Below are 20,394 nucleotides of genomic sequence, written 5' to 3' on the forward strand. Positions count from 1 at the left end.
AGAGGAGAGAGGTAAACACATGGGAGGAGAGGGGAGCTAATCCTCTAGCCAGCTAGCTGTGGTAGCAACATGGGAGGTAAAGAGGGACTTAAGGAACTTGAGATGGAGCAGAACAGAGTGTCTGTGTGTGTGCACGGTAAGCGTATGTGTACCCAATGTGTACACATACTGTTTGTGTACACAGTGTGTGTACTTGGTGTACTGTGTACATAAGTGTATTTTCTGTCTGTCTGTCTCTGCAAGGTTGATGCGTGTCTGCTACTATGTAAATAGCTTCTTTGTATGTGTGTGTGTGTGTGTGTGTGTGTGGGGGGGGGGGGGGTTGCTGCTTGTGGGTGGGAGGTGTGCAGCGGGGGTGTGTGTGCGCACACTTGTGTATTTGTGATCCACAGAGGCATGCAGTGCTAGGCAGACTCTGGCTGCTGTAATCCGAGGTTTACACGCTGTAATGCTGCTGAAAGCCTGCAGGCCTAGCTGGCAGAGAGAGAGAGAGAGAGAGAGAGAGAGAGAGAGAGAGAGAGAGAGAGAGAGAGAGAGAGAGAGAGAGAAGGAGGGACATTGTAGAAGAGAGGAGAAAAGAGGAGGGATGGGAAGGGCAGGGGTGGAAATACAGAATGAGGCAGATAAATGAAGGGAGAGAAGTCTAGAGTGGGGGGAAGGAGCAAAAGAGGGATGCACAAATGAGAAATGAAAAAATGAGAGCAAAGAAGGAGGAAGATGGTAGGATGAAGGGAGTGGCAGTTGGAAGGTGGATAAATGCTACTGAAGGAACAGAAACAGGTAGAACAAAGAACGGCACATGCATGTGACAGAGAAGGAAACAAAAAAGCTAGGAGGCAGAGAGGAAGATGGGAAGTTAACACCTGGTCTAGACTCTCATTGTTCATTTGATGTTTTACATCTTGCTGCACCCATTTGGGATCGTCATGAACTGAGATAAAGAGGTGAATTAATTGTATTTGTGCATTCGTCCGGTCGGTTTAGCCTGGCCGGATTAGGAATAGTTGACCTGTCATAGTGTCACACTTCATGTTCTCCCAGGGTGGAGTCGGTTCACCTGCCTTCTGCTCCATCCAGAAAAGTATTAACTGGGTGGTAGGAGCTCATGCAGGTAGGATTTTGGGGGGGGTGGAGACATATTTAAGACACAGCTAGACCAGCTAGACCAGAGGTAGCTGAGGCATAGCATGGATAGTCACAACCTAATATAATTCAGTGGGGGTTTTGGTGCAGAAAGGGCCTATTGCCAGAAAGACAGAGTCAGAGAGAGAGGGGTACAGATAGATAGAAAGAGAGAGAGAGAGAGAGTGTGTGTGAGAGAGAGAAACTTGGAAAGGAGAGGCACAGAATGAGATGACAGGAAAGGAGATGATAGGAGAGGAAATGAAATGAGAGAGGGAGGGATGACAGGAGATGGAAGAGGGGGGGAGGCTTAGATGGATGGCATATCAAACCAATGCAAATCTGTTCCCCCCTCTATAATCACCTTAGTATGTGTAACCACACACACACTCACAGTCACACACTCAGTCACACACACACACACTGCTGATCCTGCTCGCCTATGCATAGTAAGCCTATGAGGAAATCTACTGTAGGCGTGGGGTGATTCACTCACAGATTATTCCATGATATGATTGTTTGGTATTCAATCCCCTGGCAACAGAAATAGGCTATAGTGCAAGTGCATGTGTGTGTGTGTGTGTGTGTGTGTGTGTGTGTGTGAGAGAGAGAGAGAGAGAGAGAGAGAGAGCGAGAGAGAGAGAGAGAGAGAGAGAGAGAGAGAGAGAGAGAGGTAAAAATGTGAAGCAAGAGAGGCTTCAGTTTCAAGGACAAGGCACTGCTGCTGAACCAGCAACACCTTTGATTAGTAGACAGCCTACATTCAATTGAATTTCTTCACCCATTTACTGTATATCAGTTCAGTTCAATTCATTTCAATTAATCTACTGAATATAACTCAATTTTAGCCACTGAATAAGTCCAGCTCTAAGTGTGTTGCTTTTCAGTTTTCAGAACCAGTGCTTTGAGATACAACACACATATTCAGTTCAGTATACTTGGCTTTTGGCTAAGGACAGGCTGCAGCAGTAATGGAGGGTAGATGCATGATGCTAGATGATGATGCAACTGTCCTGCATCATGGGCCATAACATAATGGCTGGGTTACAGAAAATACTCTTTCCTTTCTGAGATTTTCTTAGCAAAGTGGCTCGTTGGGGGTTAAGTGCTGCCTGGGGAACTCTTATTAAGCGTATGTGTGATGAAGAAACTTCATATTGAAAATGAGGTCCTCGTAATTATGAGGGGAATAATTGGCTGGTGTTCTCACTAATAGCCCTGGGCCAATATTTACTGACTATTCAGTGGAAGAGTGAAGAGGCCATGATTGGCCTCTAGAGGCAGGATTGCACCTATGAACTGAAGCCATGCACCCACTGTTTCAGTTTCTCCACCCTCCCTTTAGTCTCTCTCTCTCTCTCTCTCTCTCTCAATTCCTGTCTATATCTCTGTCTCTCTGCCTGCATCTCACTGCGTCTCTGTCTGCTTGCCTGTCTGTCTCTCTGTTGTATTCATTAATTTGACTACAATTTTAATCTTTGTTGCTGGACAGCAAAACTGAGCTTTGGCATGGCAGTAGCCTTTCTTGAAAAAAAACCCAAAAGAACAAGGCCTTATCCCCCACAAACTAAAACATTTCATACAATCCCCCCCATCTCTTTCGTCGCTTTCTTTCTCTCATTCTCCCAGGACAGCGGCTGTAGAAATATGGACAGATGGACAGGGAAGGATGAACAATATCATTAGAGCAACATTAATAACACATGATGTTCTGACCTGCTCCAGTGACACATTTTCTCTCCTCTATCTATTTTTATTATGTTCACCTTACTCAATCTCTTTCTCGTTCTGTAATCCTCGAACCGTCGCTCTCTGCCCCTGAAACGCTCCTCTTGGCTCCGCTGCTTTTTCGCTCAATCCATGGTGTGTTTAACACAAGGACACAACCTCAGCCTCAGACATGACTGCCCTCTCATTCTCATTCCTGTCCAGCCATCTCTCCCTCATTCCCTCTTCGACTGCTATGTTTACCCTCAGGTCCCAGACATGGCCTCTCTGCCTTATCTCCCCTTTATATCCCTGCATCTGTCACGCCATTCATCCATCCACATGGCCAAGTTTAACCCAAGGACTAACAACCCACCTCATCTCCCTATTCCTCTTAATTTCTCCCTCCCTCTCCCCGTCCATCCATCACTCTCTCCATCTATCCATCCATCCCTCCCTCTCTCTCTACTCATCCATCCCCTCTGACTTGACATAATTGAAAACATTAACTTGAGGGCTCAGGCATGGGTGCTTCTTCATTTTCTCTCCTCTATCCCAGCATCCCTCCCTCCATCCTCCCACCACTTCACACAGCACTCAGACATGCCGCCGCCCCGCCTCCTTCCTGTCCATCTGTACCTTCATTCTTGGAGCTACCCAGACATGCCTGTCTCACTTTTTTTTTTTTTTCTCTCCCCATAGTAATGTTGTATTAATAATACAGCATCCCAGAGACGGAGAAGCTGGGCAGTGGTGTATGGAAGTCCTTCCCCTGCATGAATGTCATCAGTGTTCTGCACACACCTCCTATCTAACGATCAATATCAAAGTGAGAAAGCAACAGACTTTTATCCTTTTTTTTTTTCACATTTTTGAATGCATTTCCAATGGTATGGCTTGGTTCAAAAGTTACACAATGTGAGCTGTCATTTTCAAAATGAAGGAATGAATGAAGCAATGTATAGACAGACAGAAAAATAAATACACATCCATGCATGCATACAAAACAAAATAGCACATATATGGCTGTATTCCCTCAACAAGAATGACATTGCTTCTTTTTTGTACTCGAATGAGCTCAAATGCAATTTACAAAAGGGACTGGTCTCTGTTAAAATGTAAGCAGGACACCCCATAGTTCACTGCGGCACAGTATTGGAGCAAATGCAGGAGGGGGTGAGGGGATGAAGGGATTTATAATGCTGACTTCCTCAGCACAATACAGTGTGCTTTTCTTTTCAGGCACAGGGTTTATATGCCCGATTGTGCCTATGGTATTCCAAAAATAGTTGCAAAGCAGAATAAAAACTTTTGTATATGAGCACACACAATAGCACTGCTCTTCGTTCTTTCTTTCATTCTTTATTGCTTGCTTTCTTTGTCGCTTTCTTGCTTCCTTTCTTTCTTTCCATGAAAGGCCGGAAGCTGTTGCAGCACATACACCCCTGCAGTCTTTACCCAATAATACACAGCAGAAGCTTATTATATGCACCCACCTATAGCATCCTATTCTTAAAATTCCTGCCGCTTCTGTGTGCCTATGCTAGGTTTCCTTATGTCAGCGCGCAGAAGCTGTCTTGCCTGAGACTTGAGAGGGGATTGACAGTAAGGTATCTGGGGAATAAAACTTCTCCTGGCTTGTCTCAACAAACAGAGAAGCAGAAGAGTGGCTGGCGGGCTAGCGTTTGGTGTTACCCATACTGTTTACACACTGTGCGTTTTTGTTTGGCACCACAATGAATTTCCCAATGGGGCTTGTGTGACAGCAGGTAATAGTTAAAAAATGCTGTCTCCCACTCCTCTCCTTTTTCATGTTTGTTTGCACTCTTGCTTCACTTATTTGCAAGCCCTGATTTCTCCCTAACTCTCCCCCTCTCTTTCTGCCTCTCTATGCTTTGTTGCTATTTCTCTATCTCTCTCACACATACAGAGATACACACACAACAAATATTCACATGCACTGCCCCACTTAAGTTGATACGAGGACACCAGAGGCAGCCTGTCAGCTTAAATTAGCGTCCGGTGTCCAGTGTGCTGTGGTCACCCAGAATATAACCTGCTGGTCAGCGCATGTGTGCTGGCTCTTGATTGACACGGCCCTCTAGCTAAAACAAATCACTAACATCAATCAAGCCACAGAAGAAGCCTGCAAATATTCATACATTCATGAGTTTACAAGAGTAAAAGCGTTTATCACAAAGGTTGGAAACATGGTAATTTAGCACGCCTACCTCACCCCCACTTCAAAAAAGGACTGGAGAGAAAGATAAGATTGAGAACTAAATCCTTGGAATAGACACCATCATGTATTACCAGCACCTGCTCACCACCCGTCAAGCCGTTCCTAATACTATCTTGCCTTGTCTTTGTAGTAAAAATGCTTCTCCAAATTGGGGTTGGTGCCCAGATGGTGTAGAGTTGGTTTGGAGTGGTGGGGGTTCCTAATCAATCTATGAAATGAAAAACTAACTTGAACTGTTCTTGTACCCATGATAGACCACAGTGAAAGCCATGCAAGCCTGTCTATACACTGACCATCATACTGACCAGCTCCCCCCACATCATAGTGTCCACAAAAATATGCTCTGATACACAACATAACTTCAGCATGATGTAAAAAATGCAAAAAAAAACATGACAATGCTGGAATCCTTGGATGCAGCAGATCAAGATAGGTCTGCCTTATCAAAGGCATCAAATCACTCATGGATTTTCAACTTTTCTTTAACATTATAAATAAAAAATGTCTCAGAACACATTGTGAATTTAAGGCACTGCAAATTGCAAAATGCAAGCAGGTTTTTCCTATTTTCTGAAAAGTAGCAGTATAATAAATGGGCAGATATCAACCAGAAAAATAAATAAATAAATAACACAATGAGTTTTTTTTCCTTCCTGTGTGAAGGCAAAGAGAAAGAGGAGCCCACACTCTATATCTGAAATTTGTCCCTCAGTCTCCAGTATTTGTCATTTCACACCAGATAATGGCATCTGGCTAGACCTCACATAAAAGGGGAGAATAATCCAACGTGAGAGGCAGAGAAAATGGATATAAAGACTGAGGGGAAGGGGAGGAAAAGGACACAGAGGCTCCCTGAATGGTATCTTTGAACCAAACGGTTGTGTGTGTGTGTGTGTGTGTGTGTGAGAGAGAGAGAGAGAGAGAGAGAGAGAGAGAGAGAGTTTGTGATGTGTTCTGTCTTTTTCTCAAAAGTCAGAATGGCTCCCAAATATTAAACATCATCTGACCTCACAGAGATAGTTTTAGACCTCAAAATGGAAGAGCCAAAGTTTCACAGACACACAGACACACACACACACACACAGAGAGCTATCAGGTGAGATGACTAAGAAGGAGAGAAGTGGAGAGGAAAGAATCTGTGAAGCAGGACAAATCTCTCTCCTTCTCTCCCTCTGTCTGTTTCTCCCTTTCCTACATTTTTCTCTCTTGTTTCTTCCCTTCGCCCATGCATCTCTCACTCTATCTCACTTTCTTACACTATCCCTCCCTCTATCCATCCCTCCCTCCCTCTATCTTACACCTGGCCTGGAGGCGGAGGAGACACGCTGTATAAAGATACATGAGAATGTACCTAATAGGATGGAAAATTGGGGGAAACAGGGATCTTTCCCCCTGGAGATATTTTCTCTCTCTCTCTATCTTCTTTCGTTCTTCACACGTTTTCACACAGACTTGCTTTCTCTCTCTCCCTCTCTCTGATTTACTTATTTTCTAATTTTACTTAATTATTCGCCAACTTTATCTCCCTATCTCTCTCTCTCTGAATCACACATTGCCCATCTCTCTCTCTGCCTTTCTTTCTGTGTGACTCACTCAGTACCTCCTCTCCAGCCTCCCTCTCTTTTCCCATCTCCCTCTCCATCTGGCCCTGAAGGACTTTTTTTTTTACATAATTGTAATAATCAGTTCCAGTGGTGTTGCCCCCCGTCTAACCTCCCTAAAATAGCACTGGCTAACCTGCCCTTTAGAGCTGCACCCTGCGCTATTTTGTTTCATGATCAGGGCCTGAGAGAGGCTGTTGTAGACTATATGGGTAAGAAATTAGAATTCATTAAGCACCATTTCCATGTTAACAACCACGGCATATTATTATTTTTTTATCAAAAAGCTTGATCTCTCCTCTAGTTTAGTCTCTTTTAGTCTCTTTTAGTGTTTTAGCTGTGAGCAAAGCTTGACTATGCAAGCTACTTTTAAACACCTATACATGTACAAGTATAAACATTTTGAAGGGGTTTGTCCATGGACTCACAGAATTTTTACTATAACTTTATATTTATGGCCCTCTTACTGTTGGGCAGCCTGGATTCAAGACTAAGTGCCCCGTTTTCATGCCGGCGCAGATCAAGCACAGCGACTTTGTGCCGTTGAAGTGGTAGAGATATTAGCAGATATTTTCCCACCTGTGCCATTTCAGTAATTTTGTGGCTTGTCATCACATTGTTTGCGCCAGGGCAGGGGTGTGCAGTAGAGGGGAGTGTCAATACAAATCGGGTGGCGTAGTGCAATTGAGCATCTTAGCGCTGCTGATGGCAGTCTGGCTGTATTTGACAAAGCTGCACATAAATCCCTTTTTATGTATGTTATGCTTGCGTGTTTCATTTTGATATAAATGCTCTGTATCCTCATCCAAAAACGTTGGGTTGCCGTGGGTGCAACAACTGCACACACTGCATACATCTGGCTGGAATTCTGTGAGTATATGGGCATAGTCTTGCTAATTCATGATCATATTTTAAATCTCCCTTGCCTTTATGTTATGTATGTTATGCATTCTATGTGTAAATTATAGCAGAGATTTGGACATCGGAACTGATTTTCAAGATTGGGCCAAGTCCACATTTGTTTGGGTGTGAGGGTTAAGGACTTTAATCACCTGGCTCCCAGTCCAGTCAGGCCATAACAAGTATATAAACATGTTTGTTCTTGTACTTTCTTGTAGTCTTGTACTCCTGCAGTGTAAACTAGTCAATGATTCATGTCTAAACAGAGATATTAGCCAATAAGCCCAAAAAGAGTTGAGTGCAAAAGAAGGAACAAAAATCCATAGCAGCAAATTGTTCCTCCTCCATGTTTGTTTTGGTTTGGTATTAGAGCGAAAGCTTGTGTTTTTGTGATATTTGGAGGTGCGATGCCCAGCCTTTTCACATTCTGTTCAGTCATGTAGTTTGTCCCCTGCTTAACATGAACTGCAATGGACAGGATCTCGAGGAAAATCTCTCTGAATCAGAGACAACCCATATTCTTCTCTGACACTAGCCATGAATAATGTAAAGGCATTGGAAAAAAAAAACAGTTGTGTACACTGACTTGCGCTGTGGCTCCTAAACATTTGTTCTCTGCCAGGAAGATTGTTCTCCTTGTTGTGGGACCCAGGCTCACAACAAACTACTACTACTCTTGAGGAGACCCATCAGAAAAAGGCTTGTGGCCCATTTTGCATCCCAGTCCTTAGGTTAATAAACTTGTTCTGTGGAGAATACCTTTATTCTCTATTCTATTTTCTGCATAGGAATAAAACAGCTTTATGTGTCACAACAGCTTAGCCTTCTGAAAGAGACAGCGTCAACAATAATCAACTCTGTTTGAGGCTGAGTTGAAATGGGCGTTTGATAGCAAATGTGTGTGTGTGTGTGTGTGTGTGTGTGTGTGTGTGTGTGGTTAAAAGCAAAGGGAACCCAGTGTTTCTCCACATTATTTACTGATGGTCATGCAGACTGACGTTAATTGTCATGCAAAGCCAAAAGGGTTAGCTTAGCATTTCAAAACATGCCAGAAGATTTATGCAGATGTGTGTGTGTGTGCACAGTGGCGTGTGTCTCCGAGCATGCCGCAGCTATTATGCGTGTTTGAGTTGGCAGGGGCATTAAGCCGCCGCATAAAATAAATCTGTCTCAATCGCTCAAAACATGTAATGGAAGGAATTGTTTCTCGCATGATGACATAACTATGAGACGGATCCCAAGGTCCCATGACTCTCTAAAGTCACTTAGCGTAATTTACCACATATGTCAGATGAGACTGGAGATGATAATTGAAGGTGACCTCAATTTAAGGACATTGCAGTTTGCAGGCCATTCAGTCTTGTCAAGAGGGTGAAGATTCCTATCTCTCCTCCAAAAAGATGGGAAACTGTGCATGTGTGTGAGAGAAAGATCTGTAGAGAGCATGAGCGACAGAGAGAGAGAGAGAGAGAGAGAGAGAGAGAGAGAGAGAGAGAGAGAATGTAATGGTTGTGGCTCTGTTCTGACCTGTTTCTATCTCTACAGGATCTATAAGGATTAGGCCATCTATCTCTTTTCTCCCTGTCTCATCTGCCTCTTTCATTGTACCTTTCTTTCCTTCACATCTACCCATTCCCTTCATTTAGCAATATATCAATCTTTCTCCACTCTCTCATCACCACTCCCCCCCCTTCTCCCTTTCCTATCCCTGCTTAGCCACAACCCTCTTTTTTACTGCGCTGGTTCTCGAGTATAAATCTGACGCCGTTTTCCCTTCCTGAAATCACTTAAGATGTCGCAGATAGCTAACGAAGCAATTACACACGTGGCAGCCTTGTCGCCTCCATATAAAAGAGCAATGGAGCCTGGCACGCCCGCGGATGTATAGAGAGAGAGCTATAGGCTCCCGTGTATAGCCGCTGAAGCTAATGGAGCAGAAAGCCAATTCTAGCACAGTGTAGCAGTAATAATTATGACCGATCTCAGGTGTCCGCTATTATCATTATAACTAGACAACTATATGTACATGTGTGAAGAACGATGGGTATAAATATCATGACAAGCGGCCGAGGATTGAAAATGGTGAAAGGATATGACAGAGAGAGGTGGAAGATTCAGAAAATGGAGGACGGGGAGGAAAAGAATGAGGACAAAGAGACTGAAAGATGAGAGAAAACGGAGTTAGAGAGATAGAGACAGGGAGAGAGAGAGATCCTCAGGAACATAACATAAATAAAGATATAAAAACAGAAGGAGAGTTGTGTGCATGTCATTAGAGAGACTCTCAGCAGCGAGGAAGGTGATCTGAGAGAGAGAGACAGAGAGAGAGTGAGAGAGAGAGAGAGAGAGAGAGAGAGACAGAGAGAGTATGAGAGAGAGAGAGAGAGAGAGAGAGAGGAGAAGAGAACCGGCTTGGGTTAACTGGGTTCTCTGAGGTCAATGTAGAGTTAACGGCATGTTCAGGGGAGTATGCACACATACAGTTAATGGTGGGATCACACACACACACACACACACACACACACAAACACACACACACACACACACACACACACACGCACACACACTTTATATCTCAATATCCCATCTGACTGGTTGCAATATAGTGGGGCTCTTTGGGGCCCGTAGTACATAATTCAAAAATCCTTAATGCAGACACTTACTGAATGGTGCTCCTATATAAAATACATGGGGATATGCCCATTATCCATACAATTTAAAAGACACATCAATGTCTTGAAAGCAGACGGGTACAAGAGAAATACATTTGACTTCATATGGTATGTGCAAGAGGACGTAGAGGGACTCAGAGAGAGAGAGAGAGAGAGAGAGAGAGATGATTTATAATTTATTTATAAATAATAACCAATGTTAACTTACTTTGGTTCAGGAGTTAGACATGTTTCTTCCAGGAAAGGTCATTGTTAGTTCAAACCTCAGTTCCCGCAACTGTTCAACTGCAAAATTACAACTGTAGCACAAGCTAAATAATAGAACAAAGGTTACTCTAAGGAAAATTTGCAAATGCTAATGCTCAAATATTTAGCAGATAGGCTTTCTATCGTCTGACCTCAGAGAATGTTAAATACATGCTAGCATTGACTCATGAAATTAAGGGAGATTTTCTTGAGATGTTCTACAAGTAAGATGCATGACAGAAGACTAATACAGTGACTGCCAAAAATAATTACACCTTCCCTGGTTTTGATTGAAAAGCAATAGTTTCAGAGTCAATCAAATTGAGGATTTTTGCCTGCAATTATGGGTGTACTCTCTTATCATGTAATTTTGCATAAATGAAAAAAAAGAAAAAACTGAGGAACGTCTTTTCATTTGATGGCTCCTCTCACTTTGCCGTAATTGCCATTTCTAAAATGTCAAAAAGATTTGAGAAATTGATTTGGCTCTTTTTGAAAGAAGTTTCCTTGACACCTTAGTGGCAGCTATAGAAAAACTGTGAAAAGCGAAAACATTGTTTGCACTAATCATGTCAGTCACAATTGAAAACTTGTTGTCTAGAGTTCAGGTCACTTCAATCTTCCTTCTTCATCACAGCAAGATTGGGAAGGTGACGTGTGCTCGTCATTCCAAAGAGAACGTAGCAGGGATGGAGCATCACAACAGGATTGGGTCACGATATTTGGATGCATTATATTACAAGGTCAACTTCAATGCACAGTGTTGATAATTCACCTGATAATTGCTAAATATTGCCACTTATATGGCTACACATAATTTGGAAAGGCATGATTCTGCTCCAAGAGAACGTTAATCTCCAGGCTCTCTGAGAGGAATCCCAACCTCTCCTTAGTCATTTGATTCCATGTCTAAATTTGATTTAATCCCAACTAGAGACCAACAAATGTTGAACAAATGTTCAGAGTATTTAGGGAGACTGTGCCAGGAATACTGTATAACAAGTGTCTTAATTCCCTCAGAAGTAATTATGCTCACTGATTAGGGAATCGTGCCTTAATGTAATTATGTTGCGCTTTAAAGATTAATTTTGTCTGTGATGGCATGCTGCGTTATGTTGGTGTCTCCCCACGTTATCCATAATCACAGCTCACTATCTCATTTGTAATCTGTAAAGAGATCCCTCCGGTATGGAGGAGAGACACTGTGTGTATGTGCTTGTGTGTGTGGTGAGTGTTTTGCACGTGTGCATGTGTATGCGTTGCACCTGTGTGCAGCTAACTCTACTATCTGCTCATCTATACACCATAACGTACCAAAAGAGAGTCTCCGAACCATCTAGACAGTTATGCTGCTGACATCAGGCCTCAAGAGTTCCCAGCACATCGAGAATGTTCAAAAATAAAAAATGCTGTCAGGAAAAAAAGAGGCTATGATGTTCCTTAGCAAAAAAAAAGTAATAATCTAGTTCCAGGACGTGAAAATGGAATCAGTGTAGAAAGAAGTTCCAAGCCACGCAACATTTTAGATACAGCTTGTCTTTTCAGGACTGTAGCATTCCTAAGAGGAAAGCACTGGGCTTTTCAAACTAAGAGGAAAAAATCTTCGAAGGGTTAGGAAAGGTACGTCAATATGTAACCATTTGCAGATTCAGATTACCTGCCCGAAACTGTAATCAGTGATATAATTCACTGTGCACGGAAGCATTCCCTCACTGATGCATTTACCTCTATAGATTAAGATGAAGGAGCTGATGGTTCACTTATGTAGATCCTAAATGGTTCCCCTTTATAACTCTATTGATCCACATAGGGAAATAGTCTTTTCACTTGTCCCCATCCACACATCCATGTGGTTATATAGAGCAGTGGTTCTCAAACTTTTTGGCTCATTACCACTGGAAACAAAGCGATTCTTACTCACGACTCCTTGAATAAAAATAGTAATAGTTTCCAGCTGTGAGTCCAGGGCAACACCTGAGGAAAATGACTGCCCATATCACTAAACAGGCATGGAAACAGGCAGGAAATATTAGTCTGAGAAAATAATAGAATATTTAGTTTCATTAATGATTGATTAATAATCCTGCTCTCTATGTGTACTGTGAGATTTACAGTCTCTCCACTGCGTTACATAACAGTACAATTACACACACACACACACACACACTAACACACAGACACACTAAAAGACAGACAAACCCACGCTTCCACATGCTCACAGCCAATATCACACATCCACAGACACATACAAGCCTGCACATGCCTGTACACACACACACACACACACACACACACACACACACACAAAGACATACACACAAAGACATGCACACACATGTGCACACACACACTCATTGATTAGGTAACACCTACATGTTTATTCATTGTGTGTGTGTGTGTGTGTGTGTGTGTGTGTTTAGGGGGGTGTCTTTGATGAGGCCTGTTGAAATTCATTGTGCATGTATGATTATAAATTACTACTTGATCATGCTTCTAATTAATCCAATTAACACCAAGCTTTAATGATGGGGAGGTGGGCTGATAGGCTGAGGTTGAGACCTGCTGGTAAACAGAAGAAATGAATAAAAAAAATAAAAAAAAACATAGGGGACTGTGTACTAAAATAGCAGAACATTTTAAAGACACTACTACACTACTATGTAGCCACTGAAAAAGTCCTGATTTTGCCTGCATGCACTGCGTGCAGGACTGACCTACTTCTGTGCATTTGCTCTGCCCCAAAGACAGATGGTTTAGAAAAATGAAAATGGTTTCAAATGTATTGTGCTATAAGAAACCATTCATATAACAAAGTAATACAAAAGTACAATACAAAAGGTAGCAGGGCTTCACTCTGCTACACATGAGTGACAGCCAGAGGGAAGCAAACACTTAAGTAAATACAGAATAAGAAGCATTTTGACAGCAGGTGCAGTGAAATTTCCTGGCATAGTGTAAATCCATTCTACCCCTTAGAGCAGGAATTATTTCCTCATCACCAACAACAGCAAAACACTAAAAAGGGTTCCCATTTTCAGCTACTTACCCTACTGACGCCACGTCCCCGATCTTCTCCGTAGTTTGTTCCCAGGATTTCAAAGAAGATGTTGGGGTTAGAGCCATTCTCAGTGAACTCCAGGAAACTGGTGAGACCGCTCACTCCGAACTGCAAGGACAAGGAGAAAGTTTTTTGTACTATTGCTGTTTCTTAATTGTGCTCATTGAAGCATTGAAGCACAACACAAATACATTTCAAACAAATGACTTCAAGTTGGACTAAACTGAACTGTTCACCGTACATGTGTCAAATCTTATGATGAGGAAAGGAGTGGTAAGGAGATAAAAGCAGTCATAACATTGTGAGATCATCATCTTCATCTCCATCCTCCTCATCACCCTCATCATATTAATCATCATCAGTGCAATATTTATTTTAGCTGTAATAACCTCACCGCCAGTTCTCCCCATAAAATGAATTTGAAAGAAGACACAATCCATTCTGCTTTTATCTCTGGTAAAGATCACACACAATAAATCATCTACCTGTTCACAATGAAACTGAGATATGATCAATCATCAATCATGATTAGATCTCATCGATAAGTAGTGGGATGAGTGAGGAAAGTGCATTTGTATGTGTTTTATGTGTGTGTTTGTCTGTGTGCGTGTCTGTGCCTGTCTGAGTCCTAGAAAGGAAAGGTGTGAGGGAAAGAGGCTGCCCTTGGTGGGAAATCACACTTCAAACTTGTTGCTACAAGTTTGAAATGTTGTTACAAATTGAAAGGGTCAGCAACAGAGAGCTGTGTGTACGTGTGTGCCAGGCTGTTGAGAACAATAGTGTGTTTTGACCCAGTGGACTTTTGTTGCACCTGGGGCATATGATGTACCTGTGTGGATAGGTGTTGTTGCGCGCACACACACACACACACACACACACACACACACACACACACACACACACACACACACACACACACACACACACAGTGTCAGTCCCCATCCTTTGCCCTGCCTCCAGGTAGTGTGACCAGTCAGTGAAAGTGACACTGTGCCTGCTTCAGGGAGGGAGAGGTGTCATACTCCTTATTATGATTCACAATGTGTGTGTGTGTGTGTGTGTGTGTGTGTGTGTGTGTGTGCGTGTGTGTGTGTGTGGACCATTTGGTAAGTGCGAATGTGTGTTAATGTGTATGATAGAGAGGGAAAGAGAAATAGAGCAGGAGAAGGAGGGAGACACTACATGTGCTCTTTCTATAAGTCTCCCCTTCATGTGTCTATGTATGATATGATTTATAAGTAATGTAATGTGCTATTTGGTTTGTTAATCTAATTCACACACAAGTATAATATCATCATATTGCATTCACCTGGGGATGACCACACACAAACACACACACACACACACACACACACACACACACACACACCTCATTAGAGTGCATGTTTATTAGCTTTCCTGCAAGCTGAGCAGGGGTGAAACCCACCCAGATACTGTTCATTGGTTTTCATAATTGGTTGGTTAATTAATGCTGGCAGCTGAGTATTGGCAATATACATTCATAACAATTTTCTTTCTGTTAATTGCACCTGATGTAAAGGATATGTCAGCGGGCAAAGAGAAAGAGTGACAGGCCGAGAAATACATAGGGAGAAGGAGTTGAAAGGTGAATCTCTCACACAGGTCAATCCTAAACCTAACTGTTTGAGTCAGTGTGTTTCAGGAGTAGATATATCTATGTATTGGCAACATAGTAATGGAGGAAAATATTGTGTTTACAGATGATATGGCCTAGTGGGAGCGTGTTCATGGAAACCGGTAGTGTTGTAGTCGAGACCACCTAAACCGAGACCGAGTCAAGACCAAGACCAGAGCGTATCAAGTCCGAGTCAAGACCAAGACTTTGAGGGGGCGAGACCGAGTCAAGACCAAGACCGAAGGGGGGCGAGACCGAGTCAAGACCGAGACCAGACCAATGCGAGTCCATTTTCAAGACCATGTAATCAGAGTGATGGCTCAACATTTACACCATTTCTCTGCTAAAATTCAAAAAGAAAGAAAGCATTATTTAGGAATTTAAGTAAAATACAAATGGATGTACAGTATGTACTCAGTGACAGAAGGCAATCCTTTGAAACATTGCAATTCGATTTCACTGACCTTTGGAAAGGCTCAAGACAGTGGGCAGAATGAAACAGTAGTGTTAAAACACCCTGAGCAGATAGCTTCACTAAAACATTCAAAATTATTATCAGGTTATAGCTGACCCTTGCTTTTATGTCACAATGTATAATTATTTTGATTCCTGAAATGAGAAGAAACATAAACTTACTGTCATGTATAGGCTACAAGTTGTTTTTATGTTATAGTGTTTTGACTTTGATCAATGTGACAACTTGCCCCGCTCTCCCCTACTCAATCTGCCAGAGCCCCGCTGTGCAGACGAAAGTGAAACTTAAAATTCCACAATTTACTCACCTGTGTTAGTAACGGTATAAACAGTAACCTGATAACACGTCTTCTGTTGCACTACAGACTTTAACGGTAACGTTATTACCTTGTGGAATTTAAGCCTAACATTAGTGAAATTATAATTTAACCGATAACTGTGTCGCAATGCTTTAATGCACCGCATTGAATTGAACGCGCCATGTGCCTGTATAGAATCGGTGCTTGTTCTTAGAACTGTTTTGCAAAACTCTCTGTGATTTCTGTAGGCAAATTGTATTATCTCATTCTCTCCTCCTCAGCCACACATGGAGCTCTCTCCCCCTGTATCCTGCGTTCTCTTTCTTGGCGCAGCTCAGAGGGGGGTGAGTGAGGGTGGCAGCGGTTAATGGTTAATAAACTTTCAAACTTAAAATAAGTCAAGTTATCGGTTGCAATTTGAAGGGGAAAGTTTTATATCCAATCACAGTAAAAAATAAATAAATCAGACAATGCACCGGCAGGTAATGATGATACTGCACTTGTGGTCTCGACTGGTCTTGAAATAAAATTCCGAGTCCTCTTTGTCCGAGACCGAGTCAAGACCGAGTAAAAATGCAGTCGAGTCCGAGACGAGACCGAGACCATCACAATGTGGTCTTAAGACCGGTCTCGAGACCAAGACCGATCTCGAGTACTACAACACTAGAAACCAGTGAAGAAATGCCAGAATTGGAGCGATGTGATTTTGTCAGTTATCACCAGTTAAAAGTCCTGGCTGCAGCAACAAGCTGGAGCCATAAAAGAGCCTTTTGTTTGATGCCTGAATGAAGAGAGTTGCCTCAACATGAGGAGATAAAAGCATGGATGACTTTCTCAAGATTAGTAACTGATAGAAATGCAAGACACCCTTTACCTGTTCATCAAATCTTAATTCAAAATGTAATTCAAAAATTTGTCAGAGAATTTTTGGCATCTGGCCTCATATTGGCTGACAGAGAAAGACTTGTTTGAATTTCATTTGTTTTCATTTAGCTGCAGAAAATGTTGTATCATCCAGCACTGTATATCACAGAGGCTTTCCTGAGAGTGGGTGAGAGTCACTGGGTTTCAGTGGTAGATACAGTATGTGATCTGTGTAGTGACGACATAGCAATGAAATAATGGAAAAATTGAGTTTAAAGTAAGGCATGATGAAAAAGAGTTTCCTGTTGTGATGGAGAATGTTCTATGTGAAAGGTATGAGTTGAACAGTATGTACTCTGTCCTTGATGCCAACACAATGTGAAGGATTTACACTGTCATCGAACTTTCACCCGTATCTGCTGCATTCATCACTCTTCAGTCAACAGTCGTCAGTTACTAATAAGAACAGTCTCTGTACTATGCATTGCTCCAAACCACAATGGGAATAAATGTTGTTTTGATTCATAAACACCATCAGTTGGCTTGAAACAACTTTCTCTTAAACCTTATATATAAGTGTATGAAGTGAGATCACTGCCACAAGTTGAACGGTTGAAACTGAAAGTTATAAGATCAACTTTGAGTCTGTGCAGGAAAAACTGATTTGTTTTTAAAACCCTTAATGCAACTGTCAACACTAAGACGTTGTTTAACTAAACAGTTAATTTCATGCACAAAATGCAGTCAAGCTTTCAGAACAACGAAGACATGTCCCACAGTTGATTAAGTCAACCAAAACAGCAGATAATGTAATCTGCTGCCAGTATTCCATGTAATCTATTACACACTAACTCAGTACCTCATTGAGCCTTTGTGCTATGTGGATGTTTGGATGATAGTATGCTGTAGATAATTTGCTTATTTTACTTTTGCTTGTAAAACAGCATGGGGCCTCTTGTTTTACTATACTGAAGGAAATAGTTATACACAACAGAAATACTGCAGAGAAGACTTCAGTGTATTTTACTTTGTCACATTCTACAGTGATTTTTTTTGTTTGTTTTGCATAATTACATGATACACAAAACAATACAGTAATGGAAACAAAAATTCTAATACTATAATAGGCAAAAGGCTCGCGAGAGAGAGAGAGAGAAAGAGAGAGAGCTGCTGCTACTGCTGCTGCTGCTGCTGCTGCCGGTGACTGGCTCTAATGTTTTCTATCAAATTTACCCTGTGGTCGCGTTTTATAATGAAACTGGTTTCATTGTTATTCACAATTGTGTTATTCTCACTTTCATCCAAATCGCGGTCCATATTGACTCATTAAGGAACGCAACATCTTGCTCTTCATTAAGTGACGATTCCATATTATACGGGTGACAGCCTTAACACTGTCTAATAGTTGAGAGAATGATACCATATGTCCCAGGTAATAGGCTGACTGTGGGTGGAGGTTCTTACTCCTGGAGAACGTCTGGAGAACTCGGTCTGTATTTTCAGAAAGTGCCGCAGCACAGAAAGCAACGCACAGCACACTCTGTCCTGACTGTCTGAACCAATCTGATCTCATCATGTAGGGAATATTGCGTGGTGGCTGATGTGTTTAGAATAGCCTACTCACTTAGCTCAGACTGAGTCTTGCTATATTTTAAATGTTATATTTTAACTGCTTGCTATATTTTAAACTGGAGTGAGATTTGTTTGGGGAGCGTGAGAGTGTGAGAGCGTGAGATGGAACCTGACACCGTGAGTCTCGCGCCAAATGTTGGTAATCCTGCACACACAGCGTCTCTCAACCAAGCCTACTTATTTCTCATTATCTTAATTGCTGACATAATAGTTTATAGCTTTCTAATGGCACTGGTGGATGATTTGACCAGCTACTTTTTCTCCCTAGAATTGACTAGTATTCGTTTGTGAGATAGTAAATAAAGTGCCTGCTGCCAAGAAATTCTGACATAAAATCTTGAAATGATTTGTCCTTTGAGCTTGATTTGTCCTTTGACCTCAATATGCATGTCTTGTAACAAACATGTCACAGGAGCCTCACTTCATGACCTTATGCTGATCCATCTCCAGACCAGCCAAAAATCTGTAGCAGTCAGGGTTCGCAGGAGATTGTCACAGTGAGGGACATTAGCTACCTAGCAAGCTAAATTATTGTTGTTTGCTAGTCTGTTAAAAGCCGGACTAGCCACACCACTAAGGTCGAATTATTTTGTCATGTAGCAACTGTAAAATGAATAAATAAAAATAAGAAACATAACCCAAAATCTTGCATTAATGTGTGGTGCAGTTGGAAAGGCACATCCGCCTCTGCCCGCCAACCTAGCCATGGTGGCTAGCTCCCCCCTAGCATTGCACAGCCTACAGAAGAACTGCCTCCACATTACAGTTGACCTCAAATGTAAGCAGTATCTTACAGGTGAAGTAAGTCTTAAAAGGAAAGTTGCCAGATGAGCAGACAATGGCTGAAAATAGACACGTAACCCGCCAACAACTCACACACAGCAAACACTTCCGTCTCTCGGGCATCAGCGAAACAGCGTAACCGGCATTTTGTCACAAACATCTCTTTCTTGTTCCCTCCTTTTCACTCACTGGCTCTTTCTCTCTCTCTCTCTTTTTTTCTCTCTTTCTCTCTCTCCCCACCTGCTGCACTTTATCCCCCACTCCTATTTTGTCAATGAGCACTAAACAACAACATCGATAGAGCTTCTCATCTACAGCTGCAAATTAGTATTTATCATTATCATAATGGCTCCACATGCCAAAACACTGATTGCACACACACACACACACACACGTTAGGTAAAGCACACTGCTGATGCACTTTAAAATGACACTGAAGCCAGGCTGCTGAACGCAATTCTATTATCGCTTAGGGCTCTTTAACACAGCTCAGTCGAGACAGCCATCAGGGTTGGTTTAACAGCTAGGCTGGCTGATGAAAGTGTTGCCAAACCCCAGCCTGATCTCAAGGTGAAATGCAGAGATAGATATGAAAGCCAATGCGCCGTATTTATTATTGTCTGACACTAATCCTAAATTAGCATTTCACTTGGCTTCATCATTCAGTCAAACTGCCATCCCTGGAGTACTTTTTTATTGATATCAAAACAGAGGGCATTGATCCAATTGGATTTAACAGTGATGAAAGTGTTGCCAAACCCAAGCCTAAACTCAAGGTGAAATGCAGAGATTCATAAAATCACTGCTGCGGGATGAAATCCTCTATCTCCCAAAAGTCAACTTTTCAGGAACTGAGAAAAACTTGCTGATTGATGCTGCTGAATCTTTTTAAAGCTTTGCAATGCTTTGAATTCATGAGCACTTGGTGTCATGAAGCTTACAGAGTACAAACAGGACCATCGCAATGTTCAATTGAAGCAATAAACACAAAAATGTGTGCCTGCCTCACGTCATCATCCAGTCAGATACAGATATATGTAGGAGTATGAAGTCCTGGTTCATACACATGGATCCTTGAAACATGTGAAACAGTCATGGGCGTATTTAAAGCAAGTCTCAAAATGACAAAGGACCAATGCAGTTATTGTGTTTTAATGA

General features: G+C 42.0%; 1 protein-coding gene across 1 annotated transcript in view; it reads right to left on the bottom strand.

Annotated features, from left to right (window-relative positions):
- Positions 1 to 20,394, bottom strand: part of LOC139640020 (glutamate receptor ionotropic, delta-2-like) — a gene marked incomplete at its 3' end in the record, with an annotated part of 349,988 nt that overhangs the window by 24,618 nt on the left and 304,976 nt on the right. Inside the window, exon 7 of the mRNA XM_071514179.1 lies at positions 13,537 to 13,656. Within this exon, the coding sequence (XP_071370280.1) occupies positions 13,537 to 13,656 (120 nt within the window). The remainder of the gene's footprint in view (positions 1 to 13,536; positions 13,657 to 20,394) is intronic.

Source organism: Centroberyx affinis, unplaced genomic scaffold (assembly GCF_046629955.1).
Source record: "Centroberyx affinis isolate AG114_WGS23_722 - 3 ecotype Tasmania unplaced genomic scaffold, CSIRO-AGI_Caff_v1 ptg008172l_1, whole genome shotgun sequence".
Taxonomy (NCBI): Eukaryota; Metazoa; Chordata; class Actinopteri; order Beryciformes; family Berycidae; genus Centroberyx; species Centroberyx affinis.